Below are 18,489 nucleotides of genomic sequence, written 5' to 3'. Positions count from 1 at the left end.
TGCTCAAGAGTTCTGGCCATTTTCAACTTATTGTCTAATCTTGTGTCTTTAGCAAGCATTGCGAACTCATACAGTTATATCCACATAGCAACACCTACGATTTGAGAAAGCCAGTTCATAGCCCTTTTTATTACTAGAGCCGTAGCTCATTCTGATCATAGTGCATCACTAGTACTTCCCACATATCAGCCTTCTACTGCTCACACTGACTTTGTGGAAATCTGACTCCATAGGCTGTACTGGATTACTCATTACTCACAGGTAATTAATGAGAAGACGACTAGGTTTTGAAAGTGGCTGGAATCTGATGAGTGAGAGTCTAGACTGAAAAGAGCAAGTAGTTGGAGTGAAAACTATTTCACCTACTGAACATAATTGACTATTCTAGCCACAGCAGTGAAAGCTTTATTCTGTTGCCACAGTTTTAATCCCTCTGTACAAGTTTCTCTTATTCAGTCTATTTACATGTTATGCTTTACATAGATCACTTTTTTCTCATTATCCTGTTGTGAACTCAGGATGACTTACAAGTGCTCTTCCTCTTTTTTTGGGGGGAGGGAGGTATACAGCTGTTCAAATGGATTTATGTTTATGTCTTTTTTTTCTGGAGGCAGACAGGAAAAGATTAATATCATTCTTAGGGATTTTTCAATTTCACAGCCATAAGATATGCCATACACAATATATTGTCAAAATAGGCTTCAGCAAAGGAAATTGTGGCTGTTTTCTTTGTGGCTACTAATTTTTTTTAGTTTCCTAATCTTGTGATAAGAAAGTTATTCTGCTTTTTCCTGTCACATGGAGTGTGGCATTCTAAAGTTAGGTACATGGCAACATTTGCTCTGAGACGTTCTTATTGTGCATATTAATATTGTAACTGGTGACAAGATGGAATAAGGATGGTCTAGGTAAAATAGTGCTTTTAAGAAGTAATTATTGTTTTTTTCTTCAAGCAATGGGTAGTCTGCATTTCAAAGAGGTCCCCAGCTCATGTCTTGTCACCTTCCTTACTTTCCTACCCTCCCAGTAGAAACTCATGCTAAATGCATTGATTGTGTCACTTTTTCCTCATCTCTAGCCTGAATTTACTCCTGGACATAGTTAGTAATTCTCTATGACAGCTTTGTCATTCAGGTCCTGTTACTGTTCTATGGAACCTGTAACTTGCTAGACTGTGTGAATGATCAGTGATCTTGCTTGGTCTGCCACTCCTAAGAGCCATAGAATGGTTTGGGATGGAAGAGACCTTCAAGACCATCCAGCTCCAGCCCCCGTGCAATGGGCAGGGACACCTTCCACTAGACTAGGTTGCTCGCCAACCTGGCCTTGAACACTGCCAAGGATGGGGCAGACACAGCTTCTCTGGACAACCTGTGAGAGTGCCTTACCACCCTCACAGTAAAGAACTTATTTCAAATACCTAATCTAAATCTCCCCTCTTCCAGTTCAAAGTCATTTCCCCTTGTCCTAGCCCTACATGCCCTTGTAAAAAGTTCCTCTCTGGATTTCTTTAGGCCCCCTTTAGGCACTGGAAGCTGCTCTTAAGTTCTCCCCTGAGTCTTCTCCAGGCTGAACAAGCCTTGTTCTCTCAGCCTGTCTTCCTAGGAGAGGTGCTCCAGCCCCTATCATTTTCTTGGCCCCCTCTGGACTTGCTCCCACAGGTCCACGTTCTTGTTACGTTGTGGAAGAAGCCCCCATGAACCCCCCTCACCAGATGTGCAGAGTACCTGCGAGCCAGCAGGTCGCTACCGCCTAGAGCCCATCGCATGCCACAGCCCCAGGTGCACGCCCCGCCGGAGCCGGCCACCCGCGCTGGCCGCAGCCCCTCCAAGGCACACCCCCGGCGGCTCCCGGCATGCTCAGTGGCGGCGGCCGGAGCGCCGGGGCTTGGCGCTGGCCGCTGTCCCTCTGCATTGCCACACGGGGTGGCAAGGAGGTGCCGCTTCGTGGTGGCCATTGCGGGCACGGCGCTGCTTCCCCATGGGCAGCCGGGAGGCGGAGGACGCGGACAGCGAGCAGGCCGCAGGTGTGGGGCGTGGGGTGTGGGGCGGAGAGGGGCTGCTGAAGGGGATGGGTGCCGCTGAGCCCCGCAGTGCCGCTGTCACCGCATGGGGTAGGGTCCGCCGGTGCGGCCGGGACTGCGCTCCTGCGTGCGGGAAGCAGCATGTAGGTACGGCTCGATCCCGGGCCGCGGGGCAGAGCTTCGGCGCGGGTATTAGCTTTCAAACCTGGTTCGCAAATCGTGTTTCCCTCTGTCACCTTGTAACCTTTCCGTTTTCATTTTCGTGTTCCTTGGTAGAAGATGGCACGCCAGGAGCGCTTGGTGGGGAATCGAGAGGGCTTACCAGGGAGCAGCTATTTACAATGGCTGCGACAGCTTCTATAAACTTCAGCTCAATGATATGCTATTCAATCCTGGGACCCTTCTTCCCTTCGGAGGTAAATTATTTAGCCAGCTGCTCTTTGGATAATTTTTATGCATTTTTGCTGCATACTGGGGCTTTTGAAAGGTTCCTTAGCACCTTGGGACCTTGATGGCAGTCTGAGTCCAGGGTAGGCTTTCCGGTTGTGGGAATTCGTAACCTGCCCTAATGCTGGCTAAAATAGATTTGAGTGTATATAAGGGTTAGGATCCTGGATCTTGTCCATGGACTAATTTCACCTTCTTATAGCTGCAAAGGAGACAACAAACTGATGATATGAAATAGAAGTTGACGTGGATGCTTGGATAAGTGAAATAGTTTTTTGCCCAGTGCTGGATAGCAATTTGGTGGTAGAGCTAAGATTAAAACTCTGCCCGTGCCCTTACTTGCATTTCAGTGCTCTAGCCACTCAGTGACCTTTTATTTATAGCTACCTCTCTATTAACTCATGCTGGGCCATCATTCGCTGTGTTAAATTCCTGACCTAGCAGCGTTGGGGGGGGGGGGGGGGGTGGTGTGTGAAACAGGACACTGGAGGGGGAATAATTTCTGCTTATGTTGAGTGAATATAATATTTAAATGTAAGATGAAAAAAAAATGGTCACAGTGCCTTCACAGCAAAAGGCCATTTCTGTCATGATCAAGTTGTTCCCAAGTGCTAAAGAAATAATAAGTTTATTTTTGCTTCAAATCCTCCTATATACTACTTGTATCCAAGTAAGTGTATTTCTACTTTTGGATAAGTAGAAAATTTGCCTGGTGCTTGTTACGGATAGGTATGGTACAGTGAAGATAACAGGGACCTGTGTTCATTGCCCTCTTGCCATGCGAGGGATCAAAGCTTTCCAGCTAGCTCCCTTGCACACCAGTTGGAGTCACCTGCAAACTATCTGGTTACCTGTTCAGTAGTTCAGCAAACAGCACAGTGTTCCACTTCTTTGAGGAATGAGCATTGCTTTTCCCTTGATTACATATAGCTTAAATAGAAGTGCAAGATGTGAGTTCCTGCTGCTTTTGAGAAAGGAAATTACTTTGTAACTGCACTAACAGAGAATTAAAAAAAATTGAATGTACAAGGCATGAGTGTTATTCACCTCAAGAGCTTGCCTCCGTCTTTACACCTTTGTGATCTTTTTTCCAGGCAGAAAAAAAAGGTGCCAGTAACACCATTGTTGGCCTGATTTTTGGATGTTTTGCTTTGGTCAATTTCTTGTCTTCTTTAATCTTAGGAAATTATGTAAGTATAATTGAGGCTGTAATTTATTTCTGTGATGGCACAGGCTGGTACATGAAGACACTTCTCTAAGGCTGAGAAAAGAGATGTCTCCTCAGTAGCAGCCCTGCAGGCTTGTGCCTGCAGTGACTGGAGCCTGGTCGGTCGGTCTGAACCTGGGCTAAGTCTTGTCAGTACAACTTAAAAATTATTCTTCTACAGTTCTCAATGGTAGCAAGACATGGGTGGTGGACATGTAGTTCTTCTGTTTCTCTGTTTAACTGTTCTGTTTGCTTCAGAGTAATCTGCTGATCAGTTCTCCTTTTCTATTATTATATTGTTGGGTTTTGGTTTTAGTTTTTTTTTTCTTCTTTTTCTTTTGGTATGTTGTCTTTTTCTTAACATTTCTTCCTATGATGACTCTGCTGCTTAACTGAGTTTTCCTTTCCATTCCATTATACAGCCATATGAGCTAAATGTCTCCAGTTCTTGCAACTTTAGTTTTCCCACAGATTCAGAATATTTCTCATGATGGAGAAATTACAAATAAATTATGTAACAGCTTGTTTGTTTATATGCTGGAGCAGCGCTTTCTGTGCACTTTTGGCTAGGATCGTACCCTAAATTGTGGCTGCTGTGGTGTCACAGTCTTCTCTTTCTTCGCTAATCCAATGGTGAATGTTTTTCTTTGATGGTGAGGTGGCTTATCAAAGTGTGACACAGGTGCCACTGGTGTGGTAAGTCCAGCCTCCGTGCCTCTAATGACATTCAACTATGGCACAACTCTCACCAAGTGCTTTGCAGGGGAGAGAAGAGTGTGAGCATGCCGTCCTTATTGCAGGCAGGTGAAGTGAGCAGCAACAGAGGTGGACAGTCCAGCAATCAGAAACCCTGAGGGTTTCAGTGAAACTTGGCAAAATATGGGCTTTAGTAATAGTGGCTGAAACACAGGGACTTTGTCCAGGCCTGAACAAGAAGAGTCTGAAATACCTACTGTCCTTAGGGGAAGTTGCAGCAGGGAATTAGAAGCTCAGATATAGTTTGTTTTGGGATTGAGTTAGCTTTGCAGCATGCCTTTTGTTACCCTTCACTCTGGCAATGGAGTCTGAAATGAAGGAAGGTGTGAGGTCGTTTCCATGGTAATGAATGGGAAAGCCTGAAGCTACTGGTCTTCCTCTGTCAAAGCTTTATGCTATTAAAGGCTATGATAAATTTGCTTTAAAATTGGCTTCCATTGACTCTCCTAAACTATATACATGAAAGGTATTGCTAACTTGGCATTACAGATGTTGCTGGAGAGGGGATGTATTACTTTCTTTTTATTTACAATGAGTAATGATGCTGTAACCTGCTGTTTCTTAACAGTAACTTACTTTGAAAGAATGTTGATCTAGGCTTGAAATAATAACATGTAAAAATGGCATTTAATTTACAGATTACACATATTGGAGCAAAATTCATGTTTTTGGCAGGGATGTTTGTCTCAGGATGTGTGACCATTCTGTTTGGGTGAGTAATTTTTGATGGTTGTTTTTGTGGTGTTTGTCTTCTAATAATTTTCATCCAGATGAAAAGATGGACACAAAACAAAACTGGAAACTCTTGTGCATCTTTTGGGTGTTGGTTACGTCACCTAACTTTTTGCATCTTTACTTTTTCCCTGCCCCTTATCAAGCAATATTTCAGTAGGTTTCAAAGCCTGTCTACTAATCTGAAAGAAAAGGAGGAAGGTTCTATGCGTTTAAGTAACTAATATAGTTCATAAACAGTAAGAAGTCTGACAAAGTGCAGCAATAAGGGAACTACTTATGCATAATGTTGTAATTACTCTTGTCTTAAAAATATTGAGTGCAAATGGGAAGCTTTACCTGGCAGGCAGAGAGGCTAAGCCACTCATTTTAGCAACATTTATTAACAATGAGGAAGCTCTTTTTAGGTAGTTGAATGTCATTGCTTCAGACTCCTTGCTCAGTTGCTTGGAAAAGCTGTGACGTACAGCAGAAGATGGCATTCAAGTTTTTCACAGGTCAGTTTTTTTGTGGTATTTTCACCACCAAAGAAAGGGGGAAGGACAAAGTTGCCAGAAATAGTTTGGTAGAGTTTTAATTACTTCACTGATGTGATTCAAGAAGATGTGACAATAGAGGTGTCCTTTAATGAGTAAGAAATGATGCTCCAGGGCCTTTAGGAGATGGCTTGTTGCATACTGAGAGATCTGCATTTATTGTTTTGGGTTTTTTTCTTTTTTTCAGAATGCTGGACAAGGTGCCAAATGGACCAATGTTCATTGGTTTATGCTTTTTAGTAAGAGCAATGGATGCAATAGGTTTTGCAGCAGCAATGACAGCATCATTTTCAATCGTTGCAAAGGCATTTCCCAATAATATAGCTACTGTCTTGGTAAGTGCAAAATACAGTGCTAGAGCTAAGTACCCACAATATGATAAATTTCCAGTAGGAAGCCTAAAACCAGGAGGAGAAAATCTGCTGTCTTATGTGCAGGCATATTTGAAATCATAACATAATATTTGTTTTTACTGAAAATCCAGGATGGGGCATCCACAACTTCTTTGGGCAGCCTGTTCCAGCACCTCCCCACTTTCACAGTAAAGCATTTCTTCCTTACATCTAACCTAAACTTCCCCTGTTTAAATTTAAACCCATTACCCCTTGTCCTGTTGCTACAGTCCCTGATGAGGAGTCCCTCTGCAGTATCCTAGTTAGCCCTCTTCAAATACTGAAAGGCTGCTATGAGGTGTCCACGCAGCCTTATCTTCTCCAGGCTGAACAGCCCTAATTTTCTTAGTTGTTACATTAGATCAAGCAAAGTACATCCTACAGTAAAATCATAAAGCCTAAAGGAATGGATGAGGGGTTTTTAGCCTTGCTTTCCATTGCCTGTCTTGATAGTGCTAGATGCACTTTTCCTCTCCTTTTGGTACCAGTTTTCAGCCCATCTTTTACCCATTGGGTACCCTAGAGAATGTATGAGGAAGTTACTAAATGTAGATACGTCAGTCCTGAAGTGGGAAGTTCAGCATCTGTCAACGTGATCCCTCTGTTGCAGGAAGTATGACCTACAGAACATAAACAATATCCCTTTTCTTACAATACCAGGTTTACCTTTCCCTGATCTGTAATGATGCAATGCCTCAGTTCCCCAGCATCCCAATAATTCATTAACATAAAAGGGCTAAATGATGTGCAGCCTGTTCTGAACTGCTGTCTCACTAATAATAAGTATTTTTTATGGTTGGTGAACAACAGAAATAAAAGCATTATTTAGATGCAGTTATGTTAACTCATGGGCATTACATGCATTGAAGTTTACCAAAAATGTCTCAAAATCTAGAAATTTTAAAGACTTGCTAGTCATATGTTGTTACTAGTTATTTCCTTTGCTGGGAAAGGAAAAGGCTGCTACCTGAGGCTGACCTAGGGTAAAGAACTTGACTGTTGCTGACTGTGTTTGCTCTTAGGCCATTTCACCACTCTGACTTGCATCAGTAAAATTAAAGATGAGGTTTAATCCCTATACTATGTTTCTGAGTCCAGAAGTTAGCAAAACTTTAATTGTAAGGCAGTTTCTTCCACCAGCTCTTACTGGTGATTTAAGCATTGATTAATCAAATGTTGAGGCAGATGCTGACAGTTGTGACTATGATGGTGTAGCACAAAATTTAAATGTAACTATATTATTGGAATTCTAAAACTCAGTATCTTATAAAGGATGCCAGATTATTAAATTATGGCCAGAATAACCTGAGTTACCCTATTGCAATTTCACTGTTTTTTCCTATTCCTAGTCAGTGAATCCAAACAGTTGGTTATGGAAATAAAGCTTTAACTTGACACATGTACCCTTGTGTATCTCATTATTCCATGAGAAAATGACCCATCTAGATAGGCTTGTTTGGGTCCTCCCTGTCAGGCTGGAGTGAAACAGCAGGTTAGAGAGATGATGCCTTCAGCCTGAGCTGTCCTACAGATGCTTTCTGTCACTAGAGCATTTTTCTTGCCTAAGGACTAGGATCTGTTAGGTGGCAGCAGAGTGGGTGATGCTGCAGTACAGGTTGTTCCCTGTAGTGAGGCAAAGAGGGACTGGCTGTTCCACTTTGTTGGGATACAATGTTGTCTATCCCACTTTGTGAAGGTCAGGATTAGCTGTTACCCTCCTCCCTCATGCAGTGCTTTTTTGCTTTCTCTAGCCTGATTATGTTGTGCTGCTTCTCAGAAAAATGGCTTGTTTTTCATTGTTACCTCAGTTTCTCAGCATACAGAAATTTTCTTTCTTTCTTTTTCATCCTTTAGGGCAGCCTTGAAATTTTTACAGGACTTGGACTGGTACTGGGCCCACCTTTAGGTGGCTTTTTGTATCAATCATTCGGTTATGAAGTCCCATTCATTACGGTGGGATGCATAGTGTTGGTCTTGGTGCCTGTGAATATGTGCGTATTATCAAAATATGGTAAGCATCCTTCTTCCTGCCTCCTTCACTCATCTTAATTTCTCATGTTCATAACAGTCCTTTAAAAAAAATCACTTCTGAAGTCTGATCCAACTCAGAGGGCAAAGCTCCAGCTGAATTAACTCTTGATCTTGATCAGGCCCATGTTTTAATACTAAGTTAAATTAATGCACGCAGATGGCCTGGAATGAATCTGAGACCTCATGCCCATCCCTGCAAACACTAAGGAATCTGTGTGGAAGTGAACTGAGATGTACTTTTGTTTTCTTTCATCTCCTTAGCTTCAGAGCTTGTAAAGGATCAATTCTGTCTGCTTAGGATCAGCTGGTCATTGCAGATAGTTGAAGAAAAGCTGGAGATAGCTTTTGCCTAAAACGAGAGCTCAATGTGTTTGAGCGGTTAAGAGTGTGGGGAAAACAGAATTGCTGGAAGATCAAAAGGGGTTTATTTGTACTCACTGATGCAGGATCTCAGTAACATGAAAGAATGTTAAAGTTAATACATGAGGGGTTTAACTGGGTCATGTAAATTGTATCCTAAATATGGTATGATGTATCATATCAATCATATGATATTACTAGCCAATTTGAAACTATGTTAAATGTTAGCTCTGAGGTGGTGGATGCTAATGAGTGAACTTTTAGTTCTTATCTATACTTTGAGACCACATTCAACTATTAAAGCACCAACCACATCAGGAAGGAAGCCTGGCTTAGAAATTACATCTAACCATGACATCTGAAAGAACCTTCCAGTCTATAGCACAAACTGAACATGTAAGAGACCCAAATGACTAGATAGATTTCAACTGATAAATAGCAATCTTTTGATTTTCCTTTCAAGGCATGTTTCTGATTGGACATGAATGATTCATGCACGTGTGCACATTGTGTTAAGTTGAGACGTATCCATGAGATTTTCATTATCTAAGGATTAGCAGAGAAGTAATTGTATTTTCATGTAGTTAAAATAATACATGCATTTTGTTCTTTGGTGATTTGCAGTGTTGGAATCTAAACTGCACATATTTTAGTTACCTATCAAATTTGGGGTTTCAATATAAAAAATAGTATAATGCATAATAGTCTACTCTTGACTTTTATTTATTAGGTAATGAGTAAAAAAAAAGAGAAATACTGATTTATTTTCTAAAGCAAGAAGATAAATTATAAGCTTATGCTGCTTAAAATAATGCAATTTCCTATTTCTCTTGAAACAGATTCAGTCCCTAGCAAGGACTCATTTTGGAAGCTCATTCTTCTGCCAAAAGTCTTACTACTCTGTCTTACTATATTTTCTCTAAGTGCATGCTTGGGCTTTTTGGATCCCACAATGTCTCTATTTATCCTAAAGAAGGTAAGTCCTGTTAATATGCAGGGAAGTCTTGCCAAATAGTAAATAACTGGTTATAGATATGGTTTAAATATACTAAACACTTCTTTAATTAACTGTTAAGAATATGATTTCCAAATAACATGATTTCCACAGTACTGACAAATCACAATTCCATTGACACCGTCTGTTGCCACCGGGTCTTGGTAACTGTGAGCACTCATCCAGATGGTGCTAGCCTCTTCCATCAATGAATATGTGAATGTACGTCTTCCATCACCCAAGAGAGATCTGTAATTTTGCCACTGTAGAATATTATGCAATTGTGTGGCTCTTCTGCTTTCCCTATGCTCTGTGCTAAGAGAACACTTGCTGTGAAAGGGCTGTAGCTTTCTTGGCAGGTGTTCTAACCACTAAATTACAGTTATTATTATGTGCTTGCATATGGCAAAGAAATAGTGAATATTTATGTAGTCCATGCCACATGAAACACCTTCAAATACCTTCTAACTGGTAGTTAAGGAACTCATTTGAGAAATTAGTATGCTTTTGTTTCATTACACATTTTGTCTCAATACAGAAATGTGGTTCTGCATTAGGAAAATGTAGACCTCGGGGTGTGTGCAAAAACCTGTTACTTATTCTCATAAAAATGCTCCTTTGACTGAAAATTCACAGTTGTGTCTTACTTCACTGCTTGCTTTTAAGATGCACTGATCAGTGTTAGATGATTATAATTATGCTTTTCTAAGTGGAAATAAAACTGAAGGTTGTAGGAGTAAAGACTAAATCCATCTAAATTTCACTGTCTGAAGTGTCTGTTTCAAACATGCCAGATAATGCTAGAATCCAATGTGCTGGTGTAGGGACATAGCATAATGTTTCCTCCTGAGTTTATTTAGGCTTTTATGTGTGTCAGGTATTTTTCAGAAGTGGAAGGAAATGACTTCTGCTGATTACTTCAATTACTCGAAAAACCTCTGTGCATTATCAGTAAAATACTTACAATCATGCATTTCAGTATTTTGACCTAAAATATAATTCTTATATTGTCTTTTAAGGAATGTAGCATATACGGTTTGATGTTTTGGGGTTTGTTTTATTTGTCTTCCTTTCCGTAGTTCAAACTCCCAGCTGGTTATGTAGGCTTGGTGTTCCTAGGTTTGGCACTCTCTTACTCCCTGTCTTCTCCCCTCCTCGGACTCCTAAGTGACAAACTGCCAGTGAGTACTTACCTTGCTGTTTGTGGAGGCGTAGTAAAGCACTCTCTGCATTTAGTTAAAATGATCATTTCCCATTTTGAAGCAATGGATGAGTACCTGGTCCTATAAAGAGATGTCTTAGGACCTTGCATGAGCACTGAATACTGCTCACTTGAAGGTCTCTTTTGCAAGGTCCACATAATGCAAGAACATACAAAATAGTAAAAAATGTTGGACAATAATTCTGTAGTTGAAATGTGTTGAGCTTTTCCAGTGGACTAAGCACAATCTATTTCCAGCCAATGTGAAATGGAGAGTAGGGGATTATATCCCACTTACCCATGCTTTTGACCAGATCTAATTTTATCAGCTTTAGAGAAGAGGAGTAAAGATGTTTTGCTTAGCTGTATTGACTTTACCTCTTAAAAAGTGTAATATCCTAATTAGATCAGCACACCAACTGGCTATGGTTTTCTAGTTCTTAACTGCACCATAGAAAGACACTTTGACAGTGATATACCTTAAAGTGCCTGGTTGACAGCCATTGATCACTGATCAAGAAAATCTACAATTTGAATGCTGTGCATGAAAGAAGGCATCAGTTTTTTGACACTTACTGTTTCAATGGTGACCTTTGTATATGAGAATTACATGCAGTGCTGCATGATATTTCTTATAGTAAAGAAGAGTAAGGTCTAAAATACTTTGCTAACAGAGAAGCACCCTTACTCAGTATCCTGAAGAAATCTTGGTATTAGGCAGCTGCTGCCAGTGATACTGATGAGGAAACATGAATTCAGTGTTTCTTGGTGGTATTCAGAACTGGCAGAGAAACTGAATTCCCAGTTTGTGTGTAATGGTCTCTACAGGATCATTACTTTTCAGGAGATGAAGATTTAGAAGAGGGGTATTAGGAGAAATGAAATAGTTACATTACAAATTCACATCTTTAAATTACATATCTCTTCCTTTCACAGTACCTCAGGAAGTGGTTGCTGGTATCTGGAGGCTTAATGACAGCACTGTGTTTTTTCATGTTAGGACCTGCTCCTGTACTACACATTGAAAGGTATGGAACTGCCACTTCTTCAGCCTATCCCCTTTTGTGATGTTTTTGTAATAGATGTTGAAACCATAGTCATGAATATCCACAGTCTATAATTAGCACCTCTGATTGTGAGACAGGGTTTTTGTTTAACTACTAACATGAAATTATGAATATAAAGCAGGGAAAGCATCTGAAAATGGAGATTTTACAGGTTCATAAAATAGATGCTTTTTCTTTGCTTTTACTGTTACTGTTTGCTCATGTGTATGGTGGGAAGAAAGCTGCTTCTTTTTTTTTCCTTCCAATTCTATGCATTTCCACTGCAGCAAACCAAAGTTATTTTTTCTTATTTTTCAATTTTCTCTATTTCGTTAGTGTTTCTTAACTAGGGGTTTTATTTGCATGGTTCTGCAGCAGTAATTTTTGTTCTCTCTGTATGTAGTTTACCGAGGAAAAACACCAGATTATAGCTTTGTTTTCAGCTAGCTAAGCAGAGACAGTGTCTGTTGCACTTGAAACTGAATTGCTGTATCTCTCAAATTAATTCATAGCAAAACATTCTGCTACATTTACAAAGCAACTGTACAGTCCTTTTGTCATAGGTTACATACTCTGTTAAAGATGCTGATAGGCTTGCAAATGTGCAGAATTAGTCAACTCATTCCTCCTAGATTTCTAATTTTTAAAAAAGGTTGCGCATTTGAAATTGGCGAGATAATACGTTTGAGCTGGTGAGAAAAATAAATCAGTAAAATCTTTGAGGTTCTTTTGTTTAGCTAAGTCTATTTGGTTATAATGTATTAGGCTATAAAATTTTAGCTGCAAATTCTTCACTTAGTCTGTGCAACACACTGAGCTTGGCACTTCGATATATGATTGATGAGTTAAGCTCATCTGTCTACCTCTTCTATGTGTGCTCTTAAAATGAGCTGCATTCGATAAGGAAATACTTAATTTGAGCACAAGATATTAAAATTCTTTTACAGTCTTTTTTAAGCATAAAACTGTATTTTTCAAGTCTTAGTGTTCAATTAGAGTTCTTTTTGTCTTCAGGAAAACTGTTTTCTGGTAAGTCATGGAGAGCTGATGTAACAGCCTTCAGACAGATGGATCCTTACTTCAGCAGCTAACTTCTTTTAAATGACTCTTTTTCAGCCAGCTGTGGATGTTTGTGCTAGTGCTGGTTTTGGTTGGGTTTTCCCTTGGCATGAGTGCTATCCCAGTTTTTCCAGAGATACTGCAGTGTGCATAGTAAGTAACTCAGTCCAACACATCTTTCATGTTACTGACAGTAGGAAACTGCAACTACTTTTCAGGGGCGAATATGAAGTAGTGTTTTGGTGTGGCGTTTTTCATCCATTTTGAGACAAAGGCAGTGAATAATACTTACATGTTTCCACTACTCTTTTGTCTTAACATTTTCTGACTGAACATCCCAGTCATTAGACTCCAAATATCCAAATTTAAATCTGTAAATGCGTACCTCAGTACTGTGAACACATTGAAATCCGTCAGACTTTGGATCTCATAGCATGAGGTGACCTGTGTGTGGTTTCATATACGTAGGAATTATTTCAGCTTCTGAGGACAATTAATAGCAAGCAGTTTTCACTGGATTTTCAGACTGCATTGGCTTTAACAGCTGCACCTGCTGGAATCACACTTGGTCAAAGTACAAGATCTGTGATGTGGCTTGGCAGTAATGACCTGTAGAAGGGTCTTGATTTACTACTGTGTTTCTCTTGGAACAAGGTTTTTCCTTCGTAAAAGCTACCCGTCACTGTTTTTCATTTGCCACATGAAACATGGGGAATAAATGGTGGTGTGATGTTAGGAATCTTACTTGGCAGACATCAGAGATGAGGAGCAGCACACAATCCTCCAGAGAGGCAGCAAAGAAGAAGGTTCTGGGTAAACAGACATGATTCCACTGTACACTTTTGCTTGTTAACTATTTATATTGTATGTAAATTAAAAGGAGGGAAAAGTCTATAGGAGAAAGCTATAGACTGAGACACAATAATGTACTGTATTGCTGTAAATGGTCTGTCTTTCTGCAGTGAGAATGGATTTGAAGAAGGTCTGAGTTTGCTGGGACTGGTGTCTGGGCTCTTCAATGCCATGTGGTCCCTTGGGTAAGTATACCATCACCTTTTTGTAAGCTGTGAGCATTTGCTTATTCTACACTATTGCCGCATAAGAGCCTGCTGCATTACCACCAGAAGTCTTGCACTGCAGTCACTGGGTTGATCTTGATTCAAAAGGTTCTTGCTAAACAGGTGTCTGGTGGGCATGTTAAAACAAAGCTTTTTATGCAGTAAAAGGAGTGGACTCTGAACTTGTCTTCCTTTGAAATGTATTTTTCTTCATATCAAAAACCTGCAGTGATTAAGTGGATGTTAAATGGTGCTTCTGTGTGGTCATGTTTCTTGTCACTGAAATATTTAGTGTTTAATAATACAAAGAGGGGTGGACCCCAATGTTTTAAAAAGCTAAGTCCATGCACATGGACTGACCTAGAAGGTATCTGCTCCTGACTAATTCCATTCTCCCTTTTTCATTTTCCATGTTTCCTCCTTTTTTGTCTGGGATAGCTTAGGGTAGAATCTTCTCTTTCAGCCACAGCCATTATTTAAGGTCTGTGTAGCTTAGCAGAGTGTGTCTGCATTTATTACTCAGTGGCTGTTACAGAAATGAGTGAAAGGCACTACTGGCTGAGTGACCCTTCAAAGCTGTCACTCAGTGGGAAGATTCTCCCCTTTCGATAGCCACTCTCAGGATTTTTTTACCTGTCCTGTTTACCTGTCCTTGTGGCTGCAGGTAAAATTTGACCATTTTTTTCCAGGCTAACTGAAGTTCTAGCTGTCCTGTTTATTTGGCATAGAGTACAGTACAGATGTGGGTAGAATAAATTTACCAAACCCTAGTTTTGTGCTGTTGTTCAACCTGGTTTTATTACATGACTTGATACCAGGAAGTCTCTCTAGTGTTACACAGTTTTGTCCCTTTCTGTAGCGAGAGACCATATCATTAAGCCTTTCATAAAGTGACAGCAGCTGCATAACCTTTCGTGACATTCTTAGACAGGCGTGAAGGTGCAGGACAATTACACACAGCTCAACCTTGCAGTAACTGTGTCTGTCACAGTATGCCTTCCCACCTGCCTATATCCATCAGTCTTTTGTCTTGAATTGGAAGGTTTACATTTTGAAGGATGAGAGTTCTTTTATGATAGAATTGATTGGTTAGATGCCTGGTAGTGTATAGTCTTTAATGGGATCTCTAAACCAGTCTAGATATAAGAAAGAGTGCATTCAGCTTTCTGATGTGGATCTTATTTCCAGGTGAAAAGGTAACTAGACAGGTCTATTGGAGACATGGCAATCAGAGTATTAATAGTTATTGTGGATTATAGGAAAGTTAGGTCTGTGGAAGACAATCTCTTTGTTGACAGAGGAGAGAGAATCAATGGAGGGAGGCCACAAAACGCAATAGAGAAGTTCTCTGAGAACGCAGTATGTTATCTTTTCTATTTGGTATGCCAATACGTCATTTTGATTTGCTGTAGGGCATTTGCAGGTCCCACTCTGGGAGGATTTCTAAATGAAAAGCTGGGTTTTGAATGGGCCTCAGCCATCCAAGGAGGATGGGCACTGTTAAGTGTAAGTAGTTACACATTTTTTGCTTTTTTTGTATCTGTTGCAATTATAAGCTACTGCATAAGGTTGTTGTTATTATTACAATTGTAACTGTTTCCTCAAAGGGTCTTGCAACTGGAATATTCTATATCACTGAGGCAACAAAGAGAAGGTATGCTGAGATATTTATTTTTCATTTTACTTGCAGCCAAATAAAGCAATCCTTTGAAAGGTGTGCTTCCATTTTTTCTGCCAACCTGATAATGAATGACAAGACAAGCAGTAAAAATATCGCTTAAATACTTTGTCTCTATGCTTTCCTAAATTCATACTGACTTAAACAGAGACTTAAACTAGGCAATGCTTGTTCTATACAAGCAACAGGACTGTGGCATTAACAAGCAAACCTTACTGATGGTTCCTCCACAAGGGTGTCAGTGAGCTGGAATTGACTGGATAGTCAGGGAGTAGTGGCCAATGGCTCAATGTCTGGGTGGAGGTCAGTGATGGGTAGTGTCCCACAGGGGTCCATATTGGGACAAGTGCTGTTTAACATCTTCACCAATGACATAGACTGTAGGATTGAGTGCACCCTCAAAAAATTTACAGATGGAGATGTTGGAGGAGGTTGAAGGTCCAGAGGAGGGCCACAAGGATGGTCAGAGAGCTGGAGTACCTCCCGTATGAAGACAGGCTGATAGAGTTTGGATTGTCCAGTCTAGAGTTTGGATTGTCCAGATGCTGTAAGGGAGACCTTATAGCAGCTTTTCAATACTTAAAGGGGGCTTACAGAGAAGATGGGGACAGACTTTTCAGCAGAGCCTTTTGTGGCACGACAATGGGTAATGGTTATAATCTAAAAGAGGGGAGATTCAGGCTGGATGTGAGTAAAAAAAATCTTTATAATGAGGGTGATGAGGCACTGGCACAGTTTGCCCAGAGAAGTTGCGGATGCTCCGTTCCTGGAAATGTTCAAGGTCAGGTTGGACAGGGCTCTGAGCAACCTGATCTAGTTGATGACGTACCTGCCTGTTAGGACTAGCTAACCTTTAAACATTCCCTTCCAACCCAAACCATTCAGCGATTCTGTGAAGCGACAGGTGTGAAAGCAATAGTACGTGCTTCTGTGCAATAGTAGGGAGCCAAATCCAGTGATCCACGTAGTTCTTCCCGTGTAATGTGTGGCTTTTTGCTATAATGTTGGTATTGCACCGAAGTATTTAGAGAATATTAAACTTGTTTCTTTGCTTCTGTTTTTTCGCTTGTGCAAACAGTTCCAGTTCCAGCCTGCAAAATCCTCCTGGTACTAATGAAGAAAGAACTCATCTGATGAGCAGTGAATCATAGCCAGACATACTTTCAATTCACAGTTTACTATTGTGGTTTAACCAGTTATTGAGATGAGTGGACTTGAAAGTGTTTCATTATTCTGGAGCTGGGATGCATGATCCCTTAGTGAGCAACCAGTTGTGGTTTAGTTATAGCTTCATTAGAGTTTTGAAACACTGAACACTGACTGTCTTTCTTTTGAAAGTCTTCATGTGGGTTGGCTGAAGTAACCCTCAGATGTCAGCATGTTTATTGTGTTCCATGTACAGTGCAGCACTGTATGTGAAAGGAGCGTGTTTTCAAATGTCTGGTTTCTACACTTGGGCCTGTTGTCCATTATTCTTGGGTAAAGCTACTATTTTGCTACTATGATTTTCTGTATTTTTTTTAAAGAATGTTCTTTATCTTGTAGTACTTTAACTGATAACATTGAAACAGAACTTGAAATGACAAAGCATTAAGCACAATTTTTTTTCAATAAAGCAACTTTTTTTCCTAAGCTTTGCAAATTTTCTCAAACCAAGTCTCAAAGACTTTGTGTCTATCAACATTTACATTATCCTGAAAGTGCCTGAAAATGGGAGGCAAAGGTAATGAAGAGAAGAGTTAGCATCTCTACACAGAATTAACTGACCTTCAGTCCTGGAGGAGACTTGGCATCGTGTATATACATATATGAAGAGATATGTTTGTATTATGTATGAAGACTCCACTTGATGTTTGTGAGATCTATTTTACTAATAAATGCCAGCTGGAATGTTTGTACTAATTGCCTCTACAACAGTAGGTCTATCAAAAGTCTAGAGCTATTATTTTCCAACAGTGGGGAAAAAAAGGTATCTCCTCACTTTCCCCAGGTGCTCAGAAAAACAGCTCAAGCAGACCTGCAACAAGGGCATGCTTGGCATATTCACAGTAGATCACTTGACCTCAGTTGTGGGAAACATCATTTAATTTGTTCTTGAGCCCACAGCTCAGCCTTAGAAAGGGTTCTCTGTGCTACCCATTTTTCTATAAATAGTACAAAATGGTCTTGCCTTAGGAGCTTACAATCAATTTCTCTTGTAAGTAGCTGCTGGAATTACATGATACATACTTCTTTGTCTGCCAGAGCGTTCCTGGGGCAAGCAAGAACTGCTCTGGTAGCCAGCTGATCTGTGAATCATCAGGGTACCAAAGGGCAGACTTCCCCTGGGAGCACCCTGGCAATAGATCCCCTTCCTTTTGTATCAGGTGTTAGACTACTAACACCTCAACTTATAATGAAGTGCTGACTCTGCCAGTTCCAGTGGTGAGGCAGGTGAGAAGGAGCTGAGAGGGCTGCAGGTATGTGCAAGGTGCACAAGATGCCGATTTGTAGACAGGAGACTTAATTAGCTCTCTTTGTGAAATGTTCTCTTACCTGACTTGTGCTGTTAGGACTTGAATTGGCTGGGATTGCCAGAAAGAACATAAATGCCATTGAAATTAATGAGCTGTCCTGCAATGCATGAACTGGAGCAGACCTCTAGTAGAAACTAGAAAGGCCTAACTAACCCCTCCAGCTTTCTGGCAACACATTTTCTCCCTTCTTCTTTCTTTCACATACACAGTGGATGCGAAACTGAAGAGGAATCCTGGTTTCCAGTTGCTCAGACCAACTCACGAGCATGTTCTCCTGCCATGATTATCCAGGAGTCCTGCAACTATAGTTAAAGCAGAGCAGTGAACTTTCCTCTCAGCAACCCCCTGGCTAGTGCTGTGCTTGTCTTGTGCAGTGGCAGGTCTAAATACCCATCTGCTGTTACACAGTTTTACCATATGTGAAGCTGTAATAAGCAGGAACTGTGCCAGGAA

The 18,489-nt window shown here is 40.6% G+C and overlaps 1 protein-coding gene across 6 annotated transcripts; it reads left to right on the top strand.

The window, feature by feature from the left end:
* The first annotated feature begins 1,876 nt into the window (after positions 1–1,876).
* SLC18B1 (solute carrier family 18 member B1) lies at positions 1,877–17,418 on the top strand. Of its 6 annotated transcripts, none has more exons than XR_004549516.1 (14): positions 1,877–2,026; positions 2,300–2,439; positions 3,565–3,660; positions 5,072–5,145; positions 5,889–6,036; positions 7,948–8,104; positions 9,324–9,460; positions 10,558–10,659; positions 11,616–11,707; positions 12,842–12,937; positions 13,747–13,821; positions 15,266–15,348; positions 15,450–15,496; positions 16,599–17,418. XR_004549516.1 is itself a non-coding variant. In XM_034061283.1 (14 exons), the coding sequence occupies exons 1-14, from the start codon at positions 1,981–1,983 to the stop codon at positions 16,669–16,671; spliced, it is 1,374 nt and encodes a 457-aa protein (XP_033917174.1). In that variant the 5' UTR covers positions 1,877–1,980; the 3' UTR covers positions 16,672–17,418. The 6 variants fall into 6 exon arrangements, 4 of the variants coding, with proteins under 4 accessions (XP_033917174.1, XP_033917175.1, XP_033917173.1 ...); XM_034061283.1 differs by having other exon boundaries at positions 2,303–2,439; positions 15,255–15,348; XM_034061284.1 differs by having other exon boundaries at positions 15,255–15,348; positions 16,605–17,418.
* The last annotated feature ends 1,071 nt before the right edge of the window (positions 17,419–18,489 follow it).

Source organism: Melopsittacus undulatus, chromosome 3 (genome assembly GCF_012275295.1).
Source record: "Melopsittacus undulatus isolate bMelUnd1 chromosome 3, bMelUnd1.mat.Z, whole genome shotgun sequence".
Lineage (NCBI taxonomy): Eukaryota > Metazoa > Chordata > Aves > Psittaciformes > Psittaculidae > Melopsittacus > Melopsittacus undulatus.
This window is presented reverse-complemented; position numbering and strand designations above follow the sequence as displayed.